Genomic DNA, 27,547 nt, shown 5'->3' on the forward strand with positions numbered 1-27,547 from the left:
TGCATTCAATTTGTTGTGATACATGTCATGTAGCCTCTGGAAAACTGTCCTGTACACAGGTAGAAGATTAAGAGGGAAAGGCAAACAATGTCTTAAAATTATGAAAAACCGTGTAAGCTCACAGACCCAAAAGGGACTCAGGGAACCCAGAGGTTCCCAGACCATACCTTGAGAACCAGTGCCTAAAACAGATACAGCCATGCCAGAAGCCATCCAACTCCTACAGTTGTCAGTTATGTGAGTCCACAAATGCTTGTTTTTTTGTTTTGCTTAAACCACCTGGAATTGGGTTTCTGCTACTTGCAACTAAAAGAGTTTTGAGCAATACACTATGTAACCCTTCATAGTTCTTCCTTGTTCAGGAGAAAGTTTAGGAAAACCTAGTGCAGTCTCACAGAGGAAACTTGAAACTTCATATCTTGTTTTCTCTCTCGACTGCTATCCGCCTTCCTTATACCTCTAACTTAGAATTCTTCCTGTTATTAATCAAAATTTTACCTTTGGGTACTTATGAAATTCTCACGATGATAAATGTCACTTCCAGTCATTCAAGTTCCAGTTAGCAACCCTCCTAATGAAATGGCAACTGCATGCACATAAATGTCACACAGAATTCAGAATCCCTTTAAGCCAACTGATTGTTCTGTTTCTGAGAATCTATGTGAGAAAATTAAATATACACTATTCAGAAAAGAATCATTCTTAAAAATTAATATTCATCTCTTAAAACCAGATGGGGCTTCCCTGGTGGCGCAGTGTTTGAGAGTCTGCCTGCCGATGCAGGGGACACGGGTTCGTGCCCCGGTCCGGGAAGATCCCACATGCCGCGGAGCGGCTGGGCCCGTGAGCCATGGCCGCTGAGCCTGCGCGTCCGGAGCCTGTGCTCCGCAACGGGAGAGGCCCCAACAGTGAGAGGCCCGCGTACCGCAAAAAAAAAAAAAAAAAACAGATGAATACTGGAGAACAGCTAGTTAATATGAGATCTGAGAATGGTTTTTACTATACATTAACAATTACTTTTCAGAAAGGACAGCTCCAAAAGGGAAGTCAGCAGAAAAAGAAATCCTCTCCAGAGGGATAGCTCACATAAATATCAACGTCTTTTAAGAATTAACAATTTTAAGGGCTTCCCTGGTGGCGCAGTGGTTGAGAGTCCACCTGCCGATGCAGGGGACATGGGTTCGTGCCCCGGTCCGGGAAGATCCCACATGCCATGCCGCGGAGCGGCTATGCCCGTGAGCCATGGCCGCTGAGCCTGCGCGTCTGGAGCCTGTGCTCCGCAACGGGAGAGGCCACAACAGTGAGAGGCCCGTGTACCACAAAATAAATAAATAAATAAATAAAATTTAAAAAGAATTAACAATTTTACTCTCAAATTTTACTTCCCACAACTACTTGCACCAAATTAACTGTAATAAATAGATAAATAAATCTAAGTGTAACCAGGTAAAGAGGATGGGATTTGCTGAAGAACAAGGCTAATATCTTGCCCTTACCCCCAAAACAACGTACTAAGCCAAGGAGAAATGCTTTTATTGAAAAAAGGCTGTGCATGTTAAACTGAGGTATGATTACCCCTAAAGTTCTGTGTGAGGAAGCACACAAATGACACCAGATAAACACTGTGCATAGGCCTTATGTGTCAATTTCACTTGAAGGTTTTAGGGGAGAAAAAAGTATATTAAAACAAACACCGATCTATTGAAGGCATATACATACATACATATGTGTGTATATATGTATATATATAATACATACATATACTTTCAACAGCAAAGAATATCTCTAGAATACACACACACACAAATGGTAATACTGGTTGCTTATGAAGAGGAATTTAAGCTACTTTAAGCAATGTCCCAGAGATCCATGTTCACGCTCCTTTGTGGCCAAAAAAGTTTGAGGCACACTGCCACAAGGGCACTCCTAAATAAATGTAGAATTGTCTAAATAGACTGCATAGACTGTCTATGCAACAACAGATGGCACAATAATAAATAAGAAAATTTAATGAAATAATTGATTCACTGAATGTTAGTGTACTAGAGTGTAAGCTTATTAAAGAGCCCTTGTCCCCTCCTCCTCTGGTAAGTCCACAGGACTTAATACAGAAACTGCGGTACCCTTAATGGATGAGATCTTTGACAGAAACTTGCTGACTGGGAGGGGCTCGACCTCGCGTCTTACACCTCCACTTTTGTGTTTCTAAGATGTAGTACCCAAAACTGAAGACAGTCATTTAAGCAGCAAAACAATTTCAAAAACAAAAACACGCTGAGAATAAAAACACAACGAAACATGGCTTCAAATCCTTTGTTCGACTTTTGAATCGCTTTTGGAAGAAGGGGGTATCTGGAAAATAAAAACGTTATTAAGCGGGCCGGCTCAGAAGACCAAGCAAGACACGTTGCTTGCAGCACTTAGACGAGGAATGAAGTGTCAATTAACATGCCCAACCTTTCCTTCTTTGCTGCTTTTACCTGCCAGGAGGTACAGGGGGGAGAAAGAGCCAAAGTCGAGAATCAAAGGAAGAGAGGAAAGTAGGCGCTGAGAAGCTGGAAATGAAACTGGAACACTGGTGGAATTACGAGGAAGGCGTGGCAGGAGAGCGGCAAGCCAACCGGGAAGAGCCGCAGTCCGATGAGACCCAAGGAGGGTGCTCGCGGGAGAAGGACAAAAATGAAAAGGGGTGACGGGGTGAAGAGCGGCCGAGGCTTTGATGACAGCTCGGAGTGGGTCTTCGACTCGCAGGGGCCCGCGAGACCCGGGAACCCTCCATTGTGCGCGCCCCTCCACCCCACTCCATTCCACTCCCCACTCCCCTCACCTCCTCCCCTCCCCGCCGCGCCCGAGCCCGAGCCCGAGCCGGAGCCCGAGCCCTCGCAGCTCCGGGCCGCAGCACCCGTCGTCGCCTGTTCCCCCGCTTTGCCCGAGGTAGGAAACAATATGCTCAGCCCTCCTCCGACCCTTTCTCACCGGATGAAGATCGCCGTCGCCCGGCCTTCCCCTTGTCCATCTTCTCCTCCTCCTGCTGAATCGCAGTCGCTGTCACCTCAAGACCCCTCAGGCTGGGGAAGGGAGGGGGAGGGGAGGGGGAGAAAAAAAAAAAAAGCCAGGAAAATGTGAACTGCGCTTGCGCAAGAGCCGTCGCCGGCCCTCAGACCGGAAATTAGCCCCCTCCCACCTCCACCCGGAAATCACTTCCTGGGGGTAGTTTTCTCTGCGGGCTACCGTCGCAAGTGCTTATTAAGTGACGCTGTTTTCATTGTCTCTGCCCCTGTTAGAAACTGAGACTGGGTGCTTGGTTTTAGCCCGAGATCGTCAAGGCTTTGTTGACTTTGAAGATTAAGTTGACTAAAAACTAAACCGGGGAAACTTTAGGAATTCCTCCACTTCACTGAATCCCGCGAGGGGACCCCGGAAATATGAGAACAAAACGTTAGTCCTTTTATGCTACTACTTTCCTCATGGACTCTCCCATATATTTGTCCTCAAGGCGCTTCCTCAGACTCAGAAAAAAAGATTTTAAGACGACAAAAATCAATAGCCTAGCTGCTGGTTTAGCAGTTGGAGTGGAAATCAATAAGGTCAGCTGAGGAGAGAATGTCAGAGTAATAGAAAGGATCTCTTCAAACTCACCATTTTTAAAGGCCAGGAAAAAAGATAAGCTGCACCTCAATTTTTTAAAACATAAAATGCTGAGATGCTAGAAAGTGGGCGGGTGTAAACGAATTTGTGCCGCTAATTTTTATTACAGTACTTAAAGGAATAACCCTGACCTCGAACTCAACGACTAGTACTTGCAGACTGATTTTTTTTGTCCTTTCATAGGACCCATCAGTTTAGAAAATTGTCCTACTTTATTAGCCGTAATGTACATATTTGAATAACTTTTTTTTTTTTACTGTGTAAGCTTTAATCACAGTAAGTTTCACAAAATTCAGCAGAGCGCTCCAGAGGCAAAATGATACTGGAATGTTCCAACAGTTTAACATCCGCTCCCCCTCCCCCATTTTACCAAGGCCAGTAAAGGGACTCGTCCAGCTCATTACCAGAGACCAGGTTTGTGCTTCTTGAGCCTTGCTTCTTATTTACAGTGTGGCCTGTGCGGAGCTAAAAGTAAGCCTCCAGGTGATGATCCTATTGGGCCGGGGGGAGTGTCTTACATGGCAGGAATGGCTGAAAAGCAGAAATACTTCAGGGCTTGATGAGAATGAAATTCACTACAAGGATTTCATTTAGAGGCCCTAGTTTACGTTTAACAAATAAAAACACTGCCTACTGAAAAATATCTGAATTTTAAGTTTCCTCATAAATCAACTCTTTTAATTGAATGATTTAACTCAAGAATCATACTGGCTCAATTCATCAGCCAATATTACAGGAAACTGCAAAAGATGGAAATAGAGCTAAGAGGTGGAAACATAAAAAAGGAAATTGTAAGTAGGCCTAATCCATTTCAGTCCAAACTTACAGCTTCCTTAAAAGAAGTTTTAAAGTTTAGCAGTAAGAAGTGAACCTGTGAGAAATGAAATTGTAAGAAATAACATTCAGCTTGCAAATACGTCATTTAAACTTGTCATTGAACCAAATACAGCATTTCTGCTAATAAAGACTTAGTGGGTCAGTTTGTTTCTTTGAATTGGAGCTGGTTTTGAATAACATATGTGAAGATAAATGGCCTTTAAGCTCAAGAATTTTAAATTTGCTTTTTATTTTCAAATTTGCTTTTTAAACCAGTATTTTTATTGTTTAGTTTTAACAATCTCTACTACATAGTTGACTGTATTGCAAACAACTATAGGACTAAAAAGTTCAGTTTTTTACTTTTGAGGGAGTCATTTAACAACCTTACTTTTCCTTTTATGAAAGACTAATTACACAGTCTTTTCTTTTATAGTGTTTTATGATGTTCAGGAGAAAGCTTCCTTATTTTAAAATAAGGAAGAAAGACCAAAAAAAGTGAATGATTATCTTCTCTTTGTATGTTTGTAAATAAGTTCATTTCTCTTATGTATATTTAGCTCACACTGTATAGAGCCTTTTAAATTAAGATTATTTGAGATTAGAAATTCATCAGCCCAGTATTTTATAGGAGGAGAGGATGGACTGGTTTGATCTTAATGAGTATGGTTCTTTATTGAGTGTTAAAAGTGCATATAAAGTGTTTAAGTTAGGTATTCATTATATTTTTGTTTTGACTACACTATTAAAAGCAGTGGGTGTGTTTTTTTAATAGTTTCAAGACATAGTGGCAGTGTGAAATTGATCAACCCTTTATTTTACCCCTTAATTAACAATTTCTTTGAGGAGAGCTTAACAAAATCTAAAAAGACCCTTCTCTTCACAGGTGAATTAACTTTAAGTACAATCTGAGTATAAACAGGTTCGGTTGGGCACTGGGTACATCCTGACTTCCTAAACTGTTTTAGAAATTAAAATCTGGAATTCCTTACCATGGGCTCCTGGAAAGCCTAGATTTTGCAAAGATATTTGGAGCACTGTATCATGTTGCTATTAGCCTCATTTTTGTTAGTAGTTGAATCTTATCCTTAAAATATTGAGAATTCTTATGTGAAGGATTTTTCTTCTAGATATAAAAGAATTAACATATGATTCATGAAAAATGACTATAGGTTTTTTTGTTTCAAGGATATCTTCCTTTTTAAGACAATGAGCAATTTTAACTGCCCTACAGTGTAATAGCCTATTCCTAGAAGTTATGAAAACCTGCAGTAACTTGAGGTATTTAAGCAAGAGATGGGTAATCTCTTGTCCAGGAGGCTATAGGACAAACCGTTAATAACCTAAGTTTTTTAAACTGTCATTTGGCTCTGGGGCTCAGCCCCAGGTATCCTGTACATACACCACTATCTTCTTTTTCGGTTTTTATGTTAGATTAATATATTTTTTACAGAAAAAATTATATTTGTATTAATTAACTTCATGGCATACCTCTCTAATATGTTTTTTTTCTGATTTTTTTGGCTGCATAGTCTTTGATTTGCTCTTCATTTTTTTTTAATTGTGGTATACTTGATTTACAATGTTGTGTTAGTTTCAGGTGTACAGCAGAGTGATTCAGTTATACATACATATACATCTTTTTTTTTTTAACTCATGCATTCAAATTTATTTTGCTCTTAATGAGTAAGGTACAGGGGCAACAGTGTTGAGCTAAGGACTGAAATTAGTGGGGTTGACTCTCTGGACCTCACAGGAGTGAGGGAGCTCCTGGAAGGCAGGTACTATGTGTGTCCCCAGCATCTCAGACAGGGTCTGGTGTCCCAGACCCAGCTGAAGATTGAAAACACAGTATACACCTATTTTTTTTCAGATTCTTTTCCCTTATAGTTTATTACAATATATTGAGTATAATTCCCTGGGCTATACAGTAGGTCCTTGTTGGTTATGTTTTATATATAGTAGTATATATGTTAATCCCAAACTCCTAATTTATCCCTCCCCACCAACACTAACTTTAGAGTGGTCTGTCTTAAAATGTGATATTTATTTAGCATTTCTATGCCTTAATACATTTGGTTGATTTTAATAGAAAAATTTCATTTTATGTTACTATTTAGTAAAATTGAAGCTTTAGGTAGTCCTGTCTTCTTTATCCTTTATCTTTTGGTACCCCCTTACCTCTAAATAATCCCAATCAAGAAGCATAGGATCTAGGATTGGGCAACGTCAGTAAATCCAAAATCTAGCTGTCAGAATTTCAGTTTCCCAAGAAGGCATATCAAGTTTTAAAAAAAAAAAAAAAAGAACAAAACTCAACTACTAAACTATAGGTCTTAGGGCTGTGTACATAGGAGATAAAACCATAAAGAAATAGAAAGCATTGATTTCTATAAAAGTCTGGAGTGCTTGCTCTTGGAGGGGAGGAAGAGGGCACTTGAAGGCACTTTAGGGGGGGCTCGCAAAGCTAACCTGGGGTAGTTACAAGGGTATCTTTATAATAGTTCACTAAATTAGTTTTCTGAGAAACTTTCCTAGGAGATTCTGTTACATACTCAAATTTGGGCAACCCAAGATTTCTAACATCTGATTTTTTTCTTTCCATCACTAATATCCTATTTTCTGTCTTTGCCTCAGGTGGCTTAAATTAATCTTCTTTAGTCTTTCCTGGGGAGAGGTAGGCAGGGGGAAGAGATTTAGTTTGCTCTTCTTTGAATCTTTTACATATAAAATTTCATAAGCTCTATTATTTTCTATAATTTACTAAATGGAATTGTATACAGGCATAATTATTTTTCTGAAAAAAGCCCTCATAATTGCATTTATCTGTTGGGAAAATAAAAATAGTGCTGCTTTTTACCAAAACAGTAATTCTTAAATGATGTTTTCCAGGGATTTTTTGTTTTGGTTTAGTTTGGTTTTCTAAATATATAAGTAAATAAAAACATGTTCATTGAAAAAAGTATCTTTAGATATTTTTTCATTTTCTTAGTGAAGTATCACTCATTTGTGCTTCTTAATGTCATAGGATATACAACAGGACCTCTTTCTTAAATACACCAAAGGACTGTAATTACTGTAATAGGGTATATTACTGTGTAACGTGGGGTTAGACCCTAACTTCCCAGGTTGTAAAATTATATTTTCATAAAAGTTTACTGATCACTTGTAAAGAATGTAAAATATTGTTAAATATAACCACTTTATGATCCTAGAGAAGGAGTTTGTTAAAACCAAAGTAAGCTAATTAAAATTACTTGCATCTGTGATTCTGTTGCCCCACCCACCCTCTTCTTGTCAAATTCAGAGACAGAAAGTAGAAAGATTTGCCAGGGGCTGCTGCTAAGGGGAAATGAAAAATTATAGCTTACTGGGTACAGAGTTACAGTTTTTCAAGATGAAAAATGTTAGATGGATGGATGGTATTAATGGCTGCACACAATGTGGGTGTACTCAGTGCCACTGAACTGCCCATGTAAAAATGGTTAAAACTATAAATTTTTAATGTATTTTACCACAATTAGTTAAATAATTTAAAATAACTATGTTTTGCTCTAGTCATGGCTATAACAGCAGTGTCACCACCTAATCCAGGTTACTAAAAGGACCTAACTTGAAATTCTCGTTAATGATTATATACTCTTTTCCCTTCTTAAAATGACTAGAGTATTCGATACAGAAAACTAAGTGACTAACAAAACCCCTGACCAAATTTTTGGTGAATGAATGAAAAAATACTGTGTATTTCTTTTTTTTTTTTTTTTTTTCTGGTACGCAGGCCTCTCACTGTTGTGGCCTCTCCCGTTGCGGAGCACAGGCTCCGGACGCGCAGGCTCAGTGGCCATGGCTCACGGGGCCTAGACGCTCCGCGGCATGTGGGATCTTCCCGGACCGGGGCAAAAACCCGTGTCCCCTGCATCGGCAGGCGAACTCTCAACCACTGTGCCACCAGGGAAGCCCAATACTGTGTATTTTTAAAATCACTGGTAAAAAATGAATCTTCTCTCAAGTTTGTAGAGCTGCCTGAGTTATTTTGGGCATGTCAGTTTACCTTTGAAAGCCTCACTTCTCTATAAAATAAACATATTAGCTAAGAATATCAATGAAATCCCTTGCAGCTCTTACAGTCTTATTCTATTTATTTATTTATGGCTGAGTTGGGTCTTTGTTGCTGCGCGCGGGCTTTCTCTAGTTGCAGTGAGCGGGGGCTACTCTTCGTTGTAGGTGCATGGGCTTCTCATTGCTGTAGCTTCTCTTGTTGCAGAGCACGGGCTCTAGGCGCCGGAGCTTCAGGAGTTGTGGCTTGCGGGCTCTTGAGCACAGGCTGAGTAGTTGTGGCGCACGGGCTTAGTTGCTCCGCGGCATGTGGGATCTTCCCAGACCAGGGCCCAAACCTGTGTCCCCTGCATTGGCAGGTGGATTCTTAACCACTGCGCCACCAGGGAAGTCCGACAATCTTATTCTTAAAGCTAAGTTATCTTATTCCAAACCACTCTTTAGAAAACTAAGTATATAAAACAGTTTCTCTCCTTTATTTTAATGGACCATCTTGATTTTCAAAAGAGAAAATAAATATATATAGATGTATAGGATAGTCTCTAAGAATAATTCATAAATCAACATTTATTAACTTTAGAATTATAGAAGGAGCCTCTATAATTTTTCAAAAGCTTTGTGTGCATCTTTCTCCTGTATATACAGCTAGAGGATTTTTCTCTTTACTTTCTTATGCCCTTAGCAAAAATTGTAAAATTCTAACAACAATGTTTAAGTGCCTACTATTCACCAGGCACTATTCCAAGAACTACTGAGCAAAACAAAACAAAGTCCTTGTCTCTGCTGTCATGGAACTTTTTTTTTTCAGCCGTGCCGCACAACTTGTGGGATCTTAGTTCCCAGACCAGGGATTGAACCCATGCCCCCTGAAGTGGAAGCACAGAGTCTTAACCACTGGTTTACCAGGGAAGTCTCAAACTTATATTCTAATGGGAGGGAACAGACAGTAAGCAAGTATATGTCAGTTGGTAATAAGTGCAAAAACAAAAAGAAAAGAAAACTGAGTGAACTGATGAGGATGATTATAATTTTTGTGACTTTCTGTTTGAATACAAAAAAAAAAATCCCCCCCCCAAAAAAAAGAAAAGGAAGAAGGAGGAAGGGAGGGAAAAATGAAGCATCATAGATAGACAGGGAGTAAGGAAGGATTAGAGGGGATTGCCCTTTCAGATAGAATGCTCAGAGAAAGTTTCTCTGATCAGATAACAGATGGGCAGAAACTTGAAGGAAATGAAGCCCTATAGATATCTAGGGGAAGAGTATCCCAATCTGTGGGCATAGCAAGGGGGATGCCCTTAAATAGGAGTTTGCTTTACAAGTTGGCGGCAAAGAGGCCAGGTGGGGCTAGAGTGAAGTAAGCAAGAGAGTGGTGGGCAATGACACCTGAGAAAGCGCTAAGAGCCAGATGATGTAACTAGATGAGTAAGCAAGTGAGAGAAATGGAGGGAAATGACCTTGGAGAGCTAAGGGTCATGGGGGACCTTGTAGGCCATGGTAAGAACTTAGGCTTTTATTCTGAGTAAGAGGGGAGACAATGGAGCATTTTGAACAGGGGTGTGATATCCAATTTAGATGTTTTGAAAAGATTGTTCTAGCTGCTATGTGTTAAACAGACTACCAGGAGATAAGAGTGCAAAGAGATTAGATAGGAGGCTTAATAATGAAGGTTAGTGTTGATAGTGACTTGTACTAGGGCTAGGGCAGTAGAGGTGGAGAGGTAACAAGTGGTTAGATTAGAGATATATTTCAAATAAGGGAGCCTACAGATTTGCTGATTGATCAGATGTGGAGTGTGAAAGAGAGAAAAGAAGGTTGCAGCACAAGCAACTGAAAGAATGGAATTATTTATAAGATGAGAAAGACTAAAGGGAGAGTAGACTGAAGGGAGTGCTTTGGACGTGTTAAGTTTGAAATGGCTATTTGACATCCAAGTAAATATATCAGGTAGACAGCTAGATATGAGAGTTACAAGTTTGAGTATATTAACCAAGCAAAATATGCTACAATAAATTCTAAAGAATTGTCTACCTTTTCATTCTACAGGATACTCTGCACCTTGCTCCTGTTCACCCCACCTATACCTGTCCTTTATATATCTGTGTGCCATTTGGGTTTTCCAGTTTGCAAACTCCCATTCTTTTCCCCCGAGAATTGTTTCTCAAACAACTAGGTACACAAGCACTTAAAGGTGAAAAAGAGTAACTGAATGCCATATACTATGTGCTATTAGAAAATACTCATTTTATTTTACTCTCTGATTGAAAGAAAAGTTAGCTAACAAGGTTCTTTAGTTCGTTGGTTTAGTTTAGTTTAGTTGGTTTAGGTTTAGTTCATTGAGGTTTAAATATTCAGTACCTTTCTCTTTATTTCAGTAGAGAAAAAGGCAGTTTCCAGCACAGCACCTGAATAAACAAAGTATTTTTAGATCTAAGAGATTACTGCTTTTCTGGGCAAACCTCCTCATCCATGCCAAAGTATAAAATAGACCCTCCTTTTTGGAGAGCAATTTGGCAATATCTGGTAAAATGGAAGATGCTGATATGACCTAGAATTTCCACTTCTAGGTATATTGCCTTAAGAAACTCTTGATATGTGCACAAAAATATAGCTATGTTTGTTATAGCTTTGTTTATAATAGTGGAAAACTGGAGCAACCTAAATATTCTTCAACAGGAAAATGGTTAAACAAACCATGGCATATTCAAGCAATGGAATACTATAAACTGATAAAATGAATGACCTAGGACTATGTTTATTAATGTGGATAAAAATCACAGTGTTGAGTGAATAAGGAAGGCTGGACAAGAGATATATGTTTTTTTTATTTCACACTTCTCAAAAAGGAAGATCATCCTATCTTTACAGAAACTTCCACGTGTGAGACAGTACATAAAATGGTTTTTACCTATATTAGTTAATTTAATTCTCACAGCAGCTTTGTGAAATAAATGATGTTATCCTATTTTGCATTTATGCATTCAAAAAATATTTATATAATATTTGTCAGACACTGTTCCAAGTACTGCAGATACAGCAGTTAATTAAACAAAGTTCCTGTTCTCATAGAGCTTTTATTCTAGTGAGGGGAGACAGATAATTTTCAAATATACAAACAATTATATACCAGGTGGTAATGTAGGCTATGAAGAAAAATAAGCAGAGTAGCAGGATAGAGGGTAATAAGGATTGCTATTTTAGATAACACAAACTAAGACTCAAAAGTAGAAAAAACCGAAACTCATAGAGGTAAAGAAACCTGCTGAAAGTCACTCAACATAAAATTTGGAGCTAGGATTTAAACCTAAATCAATCTAATTCCAGAGGCTCCTATCTGTCATTTACACGCTGGGAAAATATATTAATTACATAATAGCACCTGAGATCAGCAATACTGTAAGGAAAAAAGTTTTTAAAGAATAGAGAGCAGTGTAGATAGGTTGGATGCTTCGAACAACCAAACACCTTCATGAAGTATTAATTGGGAATCAGGGAATAAGATTCAGAAAGTGAGAAAAGAGTTAAGAAATCAAAGCAAGCAAGCACCATGTTGATTTTGCCTTAAGCCTTGATAGCAGCTTGAGTGGCACTGAAAATCATTTTATGGAGTGCTATTTATTGGAAGTCGGTTGTGGTTGCCAGTGTGAGTGTTAAGAAATTAAGGAGTGAGAGTATTCATGAATTTGTTAAGAACATGAATTGGAGTCAGATAGCCTTGGTACCCAACATTTATTTAACAGTTGTTTGGCACAAGCCACTTAACTTTTTTGTTGTTTTTTGTTTGTTTGTTTGTTTGCCTCAGAATAGAGTCTATTTGAGATTTTTTTTCCAGGACTTAACCTTTCAAAGTCTTTTCTTTTCCCTTTGGGCTATGTTGACAATAACTAAGTTCACTTCTCAGTCACTTTTTTTATTTTCAAATATCAGAATAACCATATCTTCTATTAGTAGATAAATTGATCATCATCTACACTGCCTGGTTCACATTTCACTTCTACTGCCATCCCCTGCCATTTATTTAATAGCAAAAATGTTTGAATGCTTACTGTGGAGATAAAGACCAACCAAATGAGAAAAGCAAAACCTATTCATTCTGAGCTCACTATAGCAAGGGAGTTAGCCACCATCACTTGCATTTTGGCAGTGACTCAAAGGCAGGCAGAGGAGTGGGAAAGCTTTGTAGTGGAAAAAAAAGGGAAGGCTGCTGGTATGTCCTGACTGGACACTGTTGGCATGAGGAAGCTGAATGCAAGATAACTAGAAGGGAGGCATCCTATGTGACTGTTTAGGGGTGCATATTTGGCTTTCTCTGGTGGGTCCTAAGTTGGAAGCGGGGATAAAAATTAGGGAAGCTCTAAGTTATTAATCAAGTCCTGGCCATTTTGGACCCACTGTAACAGAAGTTATTGTTTGGCTTCTCAGCTTGTCACTAGAGGTAGCAGTCTGACTTCCTGAGATTCTGACTTACAAGACTGGCTTCCTGGGCTGTTTATTGGATCAACAGATAAGGGATTGGCTTCCTGGGCAAGTTGCTGCAGGTTGTGGGTCAGAGTTCTGTTTTTATATACCGTCTGGCCATTGTCCCTTAGTGTATTCAGTTTCTCACTACTTTGCATCGTTCACAATTATTTTGAGTTAAAATCTTTACCATAATGTTAATGTCTTCTTAAAGTGCTTAATTCAGTATGATTTCCCGCAGGAAGACTTTAGCAAGATGAAATTTTTATTTTATTTTTTCTGGTACTGACATAATATTGCTTTTCACTTTCAGTGGTTACCAGTGACTCAGGAACTGAGCTTCCGAAAATTTATAGAACAATCTGATTTACTAGAGGAACTTAAATATGACTTCAATGAAAAAGCTGAATTGAGACACACTGAGACACATAAGCCTTTTGTCTTTAACTATTATAAAAATGTCCTGGAGAGGAATAGCAAGCGCTACCAGGCCCTTGGCCATTTGCTTGAACAATACATTTATGAACTTTTGGAAAAAGTGTGCAAATTACAAAAAGTATATATCCCACCAGAGGCTGATAAGGAACCAAGAAGCTTCTTTTTCATGAGTGAGAGAGCATTAACAAGTCATCATTCTGCTCTTCTCGTCCTTCTTCAGGACCGTGGGGTCTTTAGAGCTGGTCAGTGGAGTCAGCAGGCAGTAATACATCATGGTCTCCAACATGGAAGTCAGATACCATGTATTCAAATGGCATTGCAGGCACATTATGATGTAATTGTGCTAAACCCCAACGACAATTTTGTGGACCTGCAGACAGAAAAAGAGTGGAAAGGCCTTTTAACACAAAATGTTGAGTCTCCTTCCAGAAAAATGGTTCAGACTGAGAGCTTTTTATCTCTCCAGCAGTCTCTCCAATGTATTCCAAAAAGATGCAGCAACACTCCTGAAGAACACATGGCTTATATTTGGGATTACTTCATTTCAAAGGCTGAAGGCAAGGATGTTGCCTTCCTTGTACATGGTTATGGAGGCTTGGTTTTTATGGACTTGCTTGTTCGTAGAAAGTGGGAAGTAATGAGCAAAGTATATGCTGTTGCACTTATTGACTCTGAACATCACGTAGGACACCAGCTGGGGAGTGACATCCAGTTATTAGCATGGATAAAGCACCACTGCCGTGAATGGGTGACAAGTCCAAAGCCTTTGGATAAACCTGCAGCTACTGTTTTGAAAAAGGAGTTTCCCACGGTTTCTGCTGGTACAGAAGAACACAACTTAGCCCCTTCCTCTAGCCTTCAGTCAATTTTTAAATACTTCAGAAAATCTTTGAAAGCCAAAGCAGCTATTAATGTCTCTCGAGTGCCCATAGTAACTAGAAGCTCCACAAAAAGAAAGCAAAGTGCTTAAGTTACTTTTTTGCCATCTAAGATTGTTTTGTCCCACTGAAACTTTGCTAATGTAGATGCTAGAAGAAAAAGAATACTTCCAACTCATAGGCAGTATGTTCTGGCTTGAAATTTGATTTGTTAACTCTTTTAAAAAGTGAGTATGTTCTCTTCCGTAGCCTATTGATGAACCAGGAAGTCAGTCAGTACTATCATTAATATTTTACAGTATTAGTCAAATTAAGAGTAGTCTAGTTAGAGGATCTTCTTTTGAAAAGATTTCTCAGTTTCATAGAATGACACCAAAACTGTAGTTGATAGAAATTAAAGACTAAGTCAGTGTTTGACTTCTGCATTCTTAATGCTGTATTAAAAATATAAGTGAACATAAAAATTAAACATCATAAGCAACTCCATTCTTTGTATGTTTGTGAGTTTTTTTGTTTATGTTTGTTGATCTCGTGTGTGTGTTTACTCATACCTTCAGCTAATATTTGAGTGTCTACTATGTACTAGTCAATACTAGTGTTGGGCACACTGGCAAACAAGGCCAACGTTGCCTTTAACCTTATTTGGAGTTCACAATGAACAACAAATTGCAAGTGTGAAGAGTGTTAAGAAATAAAGGGTGTCATAGAACATCTAGCATGAGAGCTAACAGCCTTGGGGTTCAGGAAATACTCCCTGAGAAAATGATGCCTAGTTTGAAGAACAATAGTAGTTATCTGGAAAAACTAAGTCATAGGCAAAGGAATCACATGTGCAAAAGTCCTAAGGCAGGAGGAAGAAGTCCAGTTCAGCTGGAACTAAAAGATTATGGGGAGTAGTGATAAAGAAAAAATTATTCATGACATGCATTAAAGACAGTAAGGAAGATTTATTCAAAAGGGATTGCTGCAATGGGGGTTTTGTAGTAGGGGAGAGAGATTGGGCTCAACTCCAAACACAAGGACAAGGGTGGGGCGGGGCGGTTATAACCAAGTAGCACGGTGAGGGTCAGTGAATGGAAAACTACTAAGTAAAAACATTAGGGATAATAGATATTCTTGCTAGACTGACTCAACAGGATTCTTACTGAAGGCGGGCCAGGGGTGGTAAGATATTGACAGTGGAGGATGAGGAATTTTATCAGATATAATAGAGGACGTTCAGATACCAAAGGTGAGATTTTCATTAACTGACTCAGCATAATTCCTACTAAAACTGGACTAAGCAGACCCAGGGCAGAGCCCAATGTCAGAGCCTAGTCAAGAGGAGGGCTCAGAGGAGCCAGACTCTGATTTGGTAAAGGAGAGAGGTTTTGTCAGTAGCTGCAAAGTTAAGTTAGAGAAATAAACAGGCAGCTTATTCAAGGCTGCAATGTCCATGTTAAGAATTTTTACTTTAGGACTTCCCTGGTGGTGCAGTGGTTAAGAATCCGCCTGCCAATGCAGGGCACACGGCTTCAAGTCCTGGTCTGGGAAGATCCCACATGCCGTGGAGCAACTAAGCCCGTGTGTCACAACTACTGAGCCTGCACTCTAGAGCCCACAAGCCACAACTACTGAGCCCGCATGCCACAACTACTGAAGCCCGTGTGCCTAGAGCCCATGCTCCACAACAGGAGAAGCCACAGCAATAATAAGCCCACACACTGCAACGAAGAGTGGCCACTGCTCACCACAACTACAGAAAGCCCATGCAGCAACGAAGACCCAACACAGCCAAAAATAAATAAATTTTAAAAAGAATTTTTTTTTACTTTATTCCAATGACAATGGAAGCCATTGGATGGTTTTAGACAGGAGAATATTATCAGATTTACATTTTATAAGAATATCCCGATTGCAGTTTAGAGAATAGATTAGAAGGAGAACAAGCTTGGAAGCCAGGAGACCAAAATAATTTTGGCAGTAGTTTGAGAAATGCTTAATACTTTCCTTCAATTGAAGTGTAGTTGATTTACAGCATTGTGTTAGTATTAGGTATACAGTAAAATGATTCCGTTTTTTTGAGGATTATATTCCATTATAGTTTATTACAAGATATTGAATATAATTCCCTGTGCTATACAATAAATCCTTGTTGCATCTCTATTTATGTATAATATTGAGTTGGCCAAGAAGTTTGTTTGGGCTTTTCTATAACATCTTATAGATGTTACATTTGAAAAACTGACTCTGCCATATCTAATAGGACATACAAATTTTTCTGTACATAGCTCTTTCTAGTGTCTTCCTAGTGTTCTTATTCCTAGTTTTGGGGGTTTTGTTTTTTGTTTTTTGTCTGCTCCGTGCAGCATGCGGGATCTTAGTTCCCCAACCAGGGATCAACCCGTGCCCCCTGCAGTGGAAGCGTGGATTCTCAACCACTGGACCGCCAGGGAAGTCCCTCCTAGTGTTTTTTTAACCTAGTATACACTATAATTCCTGTTATGGACTGAATGTTTGTGTCCCCGCCAAAATTCATGGTGAAATCTTAATCCCCAACGTGATGGTATTAGGAGGTGGGGTGTTTGGGAGGTGATTACGTCATGAGGGTAGAGCCCTCACGAATGAGATTAGTACTTTTATGAAAGAAACCCCAGAAAGCTCCCTTCTACAATGTGAGACACAGTGAGAACACAGCCATCTATGAAGCAGGAAGCAGGCCTTCACCAGACACTGAATCTTCTGGTGCCTCGATCATGGACTTCCCAGTGTCTAGAACTGTGAGAAATAAATATTTGTTGTCTAAGCCTCCCAGTCTATGATACTCTGTTATAGCAGCCTGAACAGACTATGACAATTCCTTAACAGTATAGACATAATATCTCAAATTTCTCTTTCTGCACCATGTCTTGAGTGGCATAATGAAAAAAAAACAAAAAGCACTGAATTGTAAATCAGGATATGCAGATTTTAAATGACTCCCAGGGGGAATCCCCTGGCAGTCTAGTGGTTAGGACTTGGTGCTTTCACTGCCTCAGGCCTGGGATCAATCCCTGGTGGAGGAACTAAGATCCCAAAAGCCATGAGGTGCAGCCAAAAATAAAAAATAAATAAATAAATAAATGACTCCTAGCATTGGATAAACCAGTTCCTCTCTCCCAGCCTGCATTTCCCATTGTGTAAATAAGTTGAGCTTTAGAAGTCTCTACCAGCACAGATAGTCTATCTAGAATGTATTTAATGCACTTACTGTGAAAAGCACCAAAAAAGTAAAAAAAAAGTGTTGCCATAAAAACTATTTTGTCTTATATTTAACTAACTGAACGTTGATGTTTCTCATAACCCCCAATTTACTATTTAATGTGGTAGTCAGGTGTATTAGTTATCTATTGCTACATATTAGATTACCCCCAAAACTTGGTGACTTAAAACAACAAACATTTATTATCTCACAGCTTCTGTTGGTCAGGAATTCAGGAGCAGCTTAATTGGGTGATTCTGGTTCAGGATCCCTCAGAAGAGCACACTCAAGACTGTCTGAAGGGCTTTCCTGGTGGCACAATGGTTAAGAATCCACCTGCCAATGCAGGGGACATGGGTTTGAGCCCTGGTCCAGGAAGATCCCACGTGCCACAGAGCAAGAAGCCCATGCGCCACAACTACTGAGCCTGCGTGCCACAACTACTGAAGCCCACCGCAATGAGAAGCCCACGCACCGCAACGAAGAGTGGTGCCGGCTCGCCGCAACTAGAGAAAGCCCACGCGCAGCAACGAAGACCCAACGTGGCCATAAATAAATAAATTTATTTTTAAAAAAAAAGACTGTCTGAAGCTGCAGTGATCTAAAGCTGGGCTGGCTGTTGGCAGGAGGCCTCAGTAACTCGCTATATGGACTTCTTCCATAGGCTGCTTCTATTAAAAACTTAACCTGACACTTGTTCAAATGGTAAGGAAGACTTTACTCAAGACTATTGCAGTTAGGGACATTGCAATAGGGAACAGAGATCAGGCTCAACTCCAAAACAATAAAGATAGCTAGGAGCAGAGTGGAGATATCAGTGGATGGAAAACTAAGAGACCTCAACGGTAGAGAGATTCTTGCTAAAGGCAGGACAAGGGCTTTGATATGAAGAGTGAGGAGTGAGAAACTTGATAAGATATCAAGGTTGGGGGATGACTTAGCAGGATTCTTGCTAAAATTGACCTATGCAATCTCACAGAAGGTCAAGGTCAAGGACTAATCCCAGGAGAGGGCTCAGAAGAGCCTAACTAAAGTCTGGTCAAGGAGAGTCTTTGTCACTTGAATGTCCTCACAACATGGCAGCTAGCTTCCCACAGGATGAATCATCCAGGTGAATAAGCAAGCCAGAAACTGCACCGCCTTTTATGACCTACTCTCTGAAGTTGTATACTGGTCTACTTTTTTCCTATTTGTTGGACATGAGTCACTAAGTTCAAGGGAAGAGGAATTAGACTCCACCTCGTGAGAGAGTGTCAAAGAATTTGGAGACATATTTTAGACTACCACATCAGAAATGATGCCAACTGAAATTAATGGTATAGCAGCTCAACTCAATTGTTGCTTATAAGATTATCTTGGTCTGGGAGCATTTTTATCCTGTTTTAAAGTTTTTCTTGTTTTGATAAACAGCTGTGTATTTAGAAACTGGTTTCCTCTTTCTCTGCAAGACATCAGAATTTTTGCCACAAATACTTGTGTTGAAAATAAAGTTTATTTTAATTTTCTCTCCTAGGGTCACCCTGAACTATTCCCTTACTCTGACTTCCGATGTTGCTCTATTTTAGCAGCTTGAAGTCAAAAAAGGATATCTCCAGATTTTTGGCTATAAGCTGCAGACCAGAGATGTGTCCTGATAGAGAAAAGACTGATAAGGGAGGACTGCAGGAAAATCCTAAGACTTTCTGACATCAGTATGTGATAACTTTTCCCCTTCTTGTGGAAAATAGAGGTAATAGGCTATGATCATTGTAAGCGAAGTACACCAAGATTTGTGTGTCACTTCCCAATACCAGACTAAACATATTAAAATTTTAACAAAGAAAAAAAGAACATATTGTGAATTCACTGTGGGAAGTCTCTGTTAAAAAAGACAGCAAGAAAGTCTCTTACTTCCTTTTCAATGCTTCTTCAAAAGCAGCAGTTCTCTAACTTTAAAGTACATCAGGATAACCTGGAGGTCTTAAAGACTGCTAGGTATCACTGCCAAAGTTTCTGATTCAGGAGAATTGGTAGGTGGGGCCCCAAAATTTGCCTTTTAACTAGTTTCTAGGTGATACTGATGCTGCTGGTCTGGGGATCCCACTTTGTGAACCACTGTTAGGAAGATTAGGGGTGGCCAGGGAGGTAATAACGTTAAGTCTATCTCATGTGAGGTAAAAGGGATCATATAAGATAGACTGATATCACTATAAATCATGACGCCCAAACTGAATTAGACCATAAACACTGCCTAACAACATGACTGTCATTCCCTAGTCAGCTCACACTTCGTTCTTTCTTTTTTTAATTGTGATTTTAAGAAACACATACGTTTACCATATTAACAATTTTTAAGCTCAGTAGTGTTAAGTATATTCGTGCTGTTGTGCAACAGATTTCCAGAACTTTTTCACCTTGCAAAACTGAACTGTTATACCCACTAAACAAACCCTTGTTTTCACCACCACCCTCCTAGTCCCTGGTAAACACAATTCTACTTTCTGCTTCTACTGTTGACACAAATAATCAACAATCAAACTATAATAAGTAATAGAAAAGAGTTTTATTAGAACCAAACTGAGGACTATAGCCTGGGAGGCAGCCTCTCAGCAGCTCCAAGGATCTGCTCCATCGAAGCATGGTTTTCAGCACAGTTTCAAACCTTATTATTAAAACAAAGAACAGGGCTTCCCTGGTGGCACAGTGGTTGAGAGTCCGCCTGCCAATGCAGGGGACACGGGTTCGTGCCCCGGTCCGGGAAGATCCCACGTGCCGCGAAGCGGTCTAGGCCTGTGAGCCATGGCCGCTGAGCCTGCGCGTCCGGAGCCTGTGCTCCGCAACGGGAGAGGCCACAACAGTGAGAGGCCCGCGTACCGCAAATAAATAAATAAAACAAAGAACATACATCAAACATGACAGGGGTACACTCCTTCAAGGTTTCAAAAGAGACAGAATAGTATGTATTCAATGAGACAGCATAATCCTGGTGTCTGGGAAGGGAACCTTACCTTCAAGAAAGTGTTAATGGATGCCACAGGAAGAGAGCTATTTATCCTTATCTTCGAAGAGGACATTCTTTATCTTAATGGTTAAAGTAGATGTGCTGTATAAGTGTTTGACAGGCCGTAAGTCAGGCTGTGTTTCAGTTCACACAAAGTTCAGGCAGAACCACGTATAAGCCAGAATGACTTCCCTATACTGCAATACGTGAAAAACTTCTCCATCACTGAGAGTGTCACATTCACTCTTCATAACAATTTGAAACCTTCTCCCATTCTTCGCTCTCCAGAGATTCTCAGCTGACTACCTCTTTCACAGAAATGGGAACTCTAAAATTACAAGTGCCATATCTACAAACTGGTTTCCATCCCCACCTAAGTTTCTTCCCTTCTTCCTGTTACAAAGGAAGTGGTATTTCCTCCTCCTATCCAAGACCAGTTCCCTCCATCTGTCCTCTGAATCCCATCTCTTTCAATCTTCTGAGGAAGTTCACCCTTCTCAACCTTTCTTTCCTTATTCCCTTGCTAACAATCCCATCAGCTGGTCAAGTCTCTCCCAGGCACAGTAAAAATAACAAAAATTTCCTGGACACCACACCGGAGGCTGAGCCTACCGAATATTGCCTCTGCCAAGATTCATAAAAACGTTTAACCTTGATGACTCAATTTTCTCATAGTCCACTCATCCCTTACCCACTCTCACCTGGCTTCAGCCCCCAAACCTCACAACGCGGTCTCAATAGTCTTTGTATTGCTACTGTCAGTGGATGTTTTTCACCCTGCGTTGCACGACAGCGCTGCTTTCCAGGCCGGAAGGCTTGCCCCTTTGGCATGACGTCATATGGCAGCGCCGGAAGGAGGGGAAGAGATTTCCGGCTGCGGGTCTCGGGTCAACGACGGATACTGTGTAGAGTGATAGGTAATCTGTGGGTCAGGTGCAGCGCGGATCCCTGGGCAGCATTTCCCGGCAGAATCCTGCGTCCTCTGGGGTTCCTTGTGGTTTGCACCGGCCGGAGCCACTGTCTTTGCACTCCTGGTACGGGCGGGTTTCTTGTCTCCCAGTGTGTGTGGTGAGGTGGGAGGATGCGGGAGACCTAACATACGCATACCGGAGCTTGTGCGTTAAGAAGGCCCACAGATAAGAGGAAGCCTAGTGATTTAATAAACTATAAGTACAGTACCTGGGACGAGAGCAGTGTTTCCCAAAATGATATCCTTGTTCCCCTTTTAAATATTTGGGGGTTTTGTTTCTTTGATATCCTAAAAATATTTACCATTTACAAAGACAAAACTCAAAAGACTTTTTCCGAAATCAGTGTTTCTCGTATTGGGACTGAGAACTCTCGGTTAACTATTTCGAGGAGTCTGAAGGAAATTGTATTTTCTTTAAAAGGTGTCTGAACGCGTTTTAAATGTGAGAAGCATTGACCCGGAGTATTTAATCGAAAAATACTTGAATGATAAATGTGAACTATATACTGCCAAACATTGGGTTCGATGTTACTATAAATACAGTCCTTGTCCTGATAGAGTTTACCACATAGTGGGGCTAATAAGTAGCCAGGAAATTACAATGCAGTGTTACAAGCACTATGGTGCAGAAGTACAGGGTGCTAAAAGATCTAATAGGAATACTTGATCTAAAGTTTGAAGTGACAGATAGCTACAGATGTAGCTGAAGAGGTAAGCAAATGGTGATTTTGTGAAAAAAGTTTATAAGCCATATATATAAGTTTAGATTTTAACCTGGCAGCAGTGAGTTTTAAAATACACATTGAGGATGATGTGAGTGTATTGATCAGATCTGCAGTAGCTCCAAATGGCTTAGAGATGAAGGAGAGCAAATCTAGAGGCTAGCAGATACAATTAAGAAAATGAGGTTGAGGGAATTCCCTGGCAGCCCAGTGGTTGGGACTGCGTGCTCTCACTGCAGAGGGCCCGGGTACCATCACTGGTCGGGGAATTAAGATCCTGCAAGCTGTGCAGCGCAGCCTCCCGCCTCCAAAAGAAAAAAAAAGATAAGAAAATGAGGTTGAAGAGAAGTGACTGGATTAGAGAAGTATTTAGAAACTAAATAAATATAACTCAAATTAGGAATGGAGGGTGTGAGAGGGGACAGTTATGAAATGACTCCCAGTTTCTGCCTTTAGCAAATGGATGGATAGTAGTGTCCCTTCCTGAAATAACGCAGAAGGAGAAGCAGATTGGGAAGGGAAGGGAGACAGATTTCAGTTTGTTGCATTTGAGGTGTCATCTGGTACATGGTGATCAAAGTCAAGGAGGTAGATCAGAGTTCATAGGGAAAATGTTTAGATTGAAAAAAGGGCTAAGGACAGAACTCAGAAGCACATCCACCTTGTGTGTGTTGGGGGTGTGGGGGGAATGGATCTGAGCATCATTGCACAGGTCAGAGACCCAGGAGCATGCAGCGTCATTAAATGAAGCCAAGGGAAGAAGGAACTTTTCAAGTATTTTAGTTGCATTTGGTGAAAAGTTGAATTCCTTTTTTTGCTTCAAGTCCAGCACTAGTTTCACATCTTTAAGCATCTTCATTGTTTTGTGGACATCCAGACCTTTAGGATAAAATTGTGGAGCTTATATATATTTGCCCTAATTTTGGATATTTTGTTTGGCAATAACTTTATTTGCTGTAAAGTCTAAATTGGAGAAGGGAGGTTTTTTTTTTTTTTAATCAGTAGATCTCTCTATATTTCTATTTTGAAAACATATAAGGGCATTGGTACAGCAGCTGCTAAGTGCTTTTTACTAGTTGCCATTTTCTGTAACTTTTCTGCCCTTTGTCTTCATGTATTGCTTGTTAAGGGTCTTGTGTTTGGGTCTGTATCTGGGCTTAGTAGAAAGTGGAGAAGAATACAGCACCATAATCTCAGCCATATAGTGGTACATAACTTTGTTATCCGGTAACATTGATCTTCTGGGTCCCTAGATACAAATCTGAAAAGGATCTTCAAGGTATCCTTTTGCCTAAAACAATAGTGAAGTTCATATCTAAAATAAGAACCCAAATAAGTTTTGAACTTTTTGCCTAGTGAATGATCACAGGCTCTAGGCCACAGGAGTCTAAGAAAAATTAATGGTGCAAAAATAAGTTGGACTAAGATTCCACTTTATGTTTCAGAAATAAATTGCATTTTGGTATCTCAAATTTATACTTGCACAGTTACTTGAGAGGTTTTTAACTTTTCATTACATTTTTCTTTTTTTATAGGGCTTTTCTTACAAGCCTGTTTTCCTCAAAATGAGTGTCAGTGTCACCTTCTTAAGACCTTTTGCCAGAGTTTTGGTGCCATTTACCCTTCATAGGAAGAGAAGGGTTTTATATTCAACAACTCTGCAGAGATACACGTCTTCCAAAATACCAGCTGTGTCCTATCCTAATAAGGAGAGTACATCACCTCCTGAAGAGCTGGAGTTGGATAGGTGGAAAATTACAATGAAATCTAGTGTGCGAGAAGAGGGTGTTTCAATAGTCTCAAGTAGCAAGGATGAAGATACTCTAGCTGCCACCAGGGAATTAATTGAGATGTGGAGATTGCTTCGCAGAGAAGTACCAGAACACATCAGTGAAGAAGAGCTCAAAACTGTTATGGAATGTGTTTCTAAATCGTCAAAAAGAAAATATTTAAAATATTTATATATTAAGGAAAAAATGAAAAAAGCCAAGCAAATAAAAAAGGAAATGAAAATAGCAGCAAAAGAACAAGTAAAAAAAGATCAGCTACCAGAAACCACTAAGGAAGATAAACAGCAAAACTTTCTGTTTCTACGACTTTGGGATAGGAATATGGACATTGCAATGGGCTGGAAGGGTGCCCAGGCCATGCAGTTTGGACAACCTTTGGTTTTTGACATGGCTTATGACGACTATATGAAACCAAAAGAACTGCAGAATGCTGTTTCCCAACTTTTAGAAAGTGAAGGATGGAACAGAAGAAATGTTGATCCTTTCCATATTCATTTCTGCAGTCTTAAAACAGGTGGTGCCTACTATAGAGAGTTAGTTAAACGTTATGGAGAAAAGTGGAACAAATTGCTTTTAACAGCAACAGAAAAGTCTTATGTAGATTTATTTCCAAAGGACAGTATTATATATTTAACTTCAGATTCTCCCAACGTTATGACTACTTTCAAGCATGACAAAATTTACGTAGTGGGATCTTTTGTTGATAAGAATATGCAACCAGGCACATCCCTAGCCAAAGCAAAACGGCTGAAGCTGGCAACAGAATGCCTTCCATTAGATAAATATTTGCAGTGGGACACTGGCACCAAAAATCTCACCTTAGATCAAATGATACGTATTTTGTTATGTCTGAAAAACACTGGTAATTGGGAAGAGGCTCTGAAGTTTGTTCCTAGGAGAAAACATACTGGTTATCTGGATATTTCTCAGCATTCTCAAGAGTTTTTCAACAGAGTGAAGTCAAAGACTTTTAATTCATTTCCAAGAGGCTCTGTAGATAGACACAGAAAAGGTAGCTTGAATGAGAATATTTGATAGCTTAAAAAGTAAATGGATTAGGATTACAGTTATTTTTTTTTTTCCAAAGTCAGCTGAAATTTTTAGGAAGCCTCTGCTGAAGTAGCACAGGTAATACACTCTTGTTTCTTTTTTTTTTTTTTTTTATTTTATTTTTTATACAGCAGGTTATTATTAGTTATCCATTTTATACATATTAGTGTATAAATGTCAATCCCAGTCTCCCAATTGATCCCACCACCACCACTTAGGAATACAGTTCTGTTAGTCTGTTTCATCCTGAATGGAATTCACTTGCTCTTTTTTTTAAAGGTTGTCTTTCCAAACTAACTGAAGTATTATCTTTCTCCAATTAAATATCTGTAAAACTTTGGAAATATATTTTGTTTACTGTAAAAAGAATCTTAGAAAGTAAAAAGAGTTGTCCGTGTTTGTTTGAGTAAAATAATTGTACCATTGGTGTGGCTTTTTATGACTACTTTTGAGTCTCAGACTGCATTTTACTTCTTAAATGTTCTTTTAGCCATGTCAACAACTACCCTTTCATCGAATATTGATGAAACTTCAGGTGGTGGTTCATTTATTTAACATTTGGTACAGTGCTGGGCATGTCATAGGCACTAAGGTATATCATTTAACTGAGTCTTGGTTAAACAAAAAGGACATCCTTTGGCATGTCATGAGATTGAACTGTATAATGAAAAATGGGTTCGTGGGGTAGTGAGAAATGGGTTCGTGGGGATAAAGCTAATTTCTTATCCTCTTAGAAGAAAAGGGTTTATTTGAAGAGTGTTCCTACAGCACTTCCCTGTTGTAGTGTAGATGGCTTTTCTTTTCAAGGAAATACTTCCTTTTTTCAGCCATGTGATTTGAATGGAAGCTGCCATATTTTTACAGACCTTGCTCCCCTGGCCACAACTGATTATCTCAAAAAAGACACCTCACTCAGGGCTTCCCTGGTAGCGCAGTGGTTAAGAATCCACCTGCCAATGCAGGGGTCACGGGTTCAAGCCCCGGTCCAGGAAGATCCCACATGCTGCAGAGCGGCTAGGCCCGTGAGCTATGGCCGCTGAACCTGCACGTCTGGAGCCTGTGCTCCGCAACGGGAGAGGCCACAACAGTGAGAGGCCCACTTACCGCAGAAAAAAAAAAAAAAAAAAGAAAGAAAAGAAAAGGTGATGTGTAAACTTAGAATTGATGAGAAGTGCATTATGAATGAATTTCAACTCTTAAGACCCTACTGAGTAGCAAGGTGCTAATACTTGAACTGCTTGAGATACATGGAAAGTAAAATAGCGTAGTGGTTAAGAAAAAGGGATTAGGATTGCCTGACAGGATTGGCACTAGAGGAAGGCAAACAAGGCTCCTAATGCACCTCACGAGCCTCCTGTGTCCCAGCCCTGCTCTCTGGGTTCCAGCTCCACCCTACGGGTTCTGACATTGCCTAGATTAATCTCTTGAAATTTCAGTTGTCCTCATCTATAAAAAGATTAGAAATGGTTCTTGACTCATATAAAACATTTAATATGGTGTCCGTCTGGCACATAAGTGCTAAGTAAATATAAACTAATTAATTCAGACTATACATTCAAAATGTATAGAATTTCTAATACGGTATATGCAAGTTATTGTGTCCCTTTGAGGAATACATTTGTATTTCTGTGTAACAATATGCTAAGGTGTTTCAGTGATGCAACACTAGAATTTTTCTTCTTAATTTTTTTCCTTCGCAATAGCCAAGCAGTAACTGATTTCTAAGACTGCTTCTCTCCTATGTAGATGGATCACAGTGGCAAGCTCATCCACAGTTTGAGCTCATACTGATTTTAATTTTACAAATTTTTTTGAATTTGGAATTTAGCAGAACCTCGGATACTGCTTCAGTTTCTCCAAACTAGATGGTCTGATTTCCTGGGCGTGAATTAGGAAGTAACAGCTTTTCTCTTTATCTTAAACACCCAATAATTTATTCTATAGTATTCTTTCTCTTTGAAGGTAACTTTTGTTTCCTATGGTCTAATCATCTTCCCCTTCTTACCTATTAGCGACATGTTTTCATGTAATAACATTTCTAGTTCTCTCCTTTTGCTCTTTTCAAACATGCTACCAAATTTCCAGCTTTTAATAATTAAACAATTAAAAAGAAGTCTTTGTTTGCTACTATTATCCCTACTATATTATGCAGTTCAACTTCTAAGCCAGATCCTTCAAGTAAGTATTCAGAACACAGTTTCCATTTCCTCTACACCACTGCTGTTAATAGAAATATAATGCAATCCACGTATGTACTTTTAAAATTCCCAGTAGCCATGTTAAAGATAAAAGGTGAACTTAATTTTAATATATTTAACCCATATGTCGACACTATTATTTCAACTTGTATTCATTATTAAAAACTAATGAGATTTTACATTCATATTCAATTTTTCAAACTAAGCATTCAAAATCTGGTCGTATTTTAATGGTTATAGCACATCTTAATATGAATACCAGGCTACTCTTGCCTTCTGAAATGGCCCATACTCTGTGGAGTATGTTTCTCCCAGCACCGCTGTCA

At 39.5% G+C, this 27,547-nt stretch overlaps 3 protein-coding genes across 19 annotated transcripts in view; 2 read left to right on the forward strand and 1 right to left on the reverse strand.

Moving 5' to 3' along the window:
- The window catches only part of SENP7 (SUMO specific peptidase 7), a 171,631-nt gene extending 150,326 nt beyond the window's left edge, over positions 1–21,305 (reverse strand). For 8 of the 16 annotated variants that reach the window (XM_027103675.1, XM_027103652.1, XM_027103685.1 and 5 more), the window contains exons 1-3: positions 20,499–21,273; positions 4,096–4,179; positions 2,977–3,068 (exon numbers count right to left, since the gene is read on the reverse strand). In XM_027103675.1, the coding sequence (XP_026959476.1) occupies positions 2,977–3,016 (40 nt within the window). In that variant the 5' untranslated portion in view covers positions 3,017–3,068; positions 4,096–4,179; positions 20,499–21,273. Of the gene's footprint in view, positions 1–2,976; positions 3,069–4,095; positions 4,196–20,498 lie in introns of those variants that run through there. The other 8 variants (XM_027103660.1, XM_027103599.1, XM_027103625.1 and 5 more) reach the window with 7 other exon arrangements.
- LOC113619122 (putative protein FAM172B) lies at positions 1,532–15,745 on the forward strand. Its single transcript, XM_027103750.1, has 2 exons — positions 1,532–2,934; positions 13,289–15,745. The coding sequence occupies exons 1-2, from the start codon at positions 2,641–2,643 to the stop codon at positions 14,381–14,383; spliced, it is 1,389 nt and encodes a 462-aa protein (XP_026959551.1). The 5' UTR covers positions 1,532–2,640; the 3' UTR covers positions 14,384–15,745.
- Positions 21,306–21,348: 43 nt separating the features above from the next.
- TRMT10C (tRNA methyltransferase 10C, mitochondrial RNase P subunit) lies at positions 21,349–25,448 on the forward strand. 2 transcript variants are annotated; one of them, XM_027103769.1, is made up of 2 exons: positions 21,349–21,408; positions 23,719–25,448. In XM_027103769.1, exon 2 carries the CDS (start codon positions 23,749–23,751, stop codon positions 25,006–25,008), a length of 1,260 nt encoding a protein of 419 aa, XP_026959570.1. In that variant the 5' UTR covers positions 21,349–21,408; positions 23,719–23,748; the 3' UTR covers positions 25,009–25,448. The 2 variants fall into 2 exon arrangements, with proteins under 2 accessions (XP_026959570.1, XP_026959560.1); XM_027103759.1 differs by having other exon boundaries at positions 21,364–21,525.
- The last annotated feature ends 2,099 nt before the right edge of the window (positions 25,449–27,547 follow it).

The sequence above is a fragment of the Aethalodelphis obliquidens genome, unplaced genomic scaffold (assembly GCF_003676395.1).
Source record: "Aethalodelphis obliquidens isolate GAN/ISIS:26980383/991018 unplaced genomic scaffold, ASM367639v1 scaffold1, whole genome shotgun sequence".
Lineage (NCBI taxonomy): Eukaryota > Metazoa > Chordata > Mammalia > Artiodactyla > Delphinidae > Aethalodelphis > Aethalodelphis obliquidens.

Excerpts from the sequence above, each read along its gene's own strand:
- LOC113619122 (XM_027103750.1), top strand. The coding sequence starts at position 2,641 with ATGAGACCCAAGGAGGGTGCTCGCGGGAGAAGGACAAAAATGAAAAGG. Across the intron at positions 2,935-13,288 it reads GTTCCCCCGCTTTGCCCGAG|TGGTTACCAGTGACTCAGGA; the intron begins GTAGGAAACAAT and ends TTTCACTTTCAG.
- TRMT10C (XM_027103769.1), top strand. The coding sequence starts at position 23,749 with ATGAGTGTCAGTGTCACCTTCTTAAGACCTTTTGCCAGAGTTTTGGTG.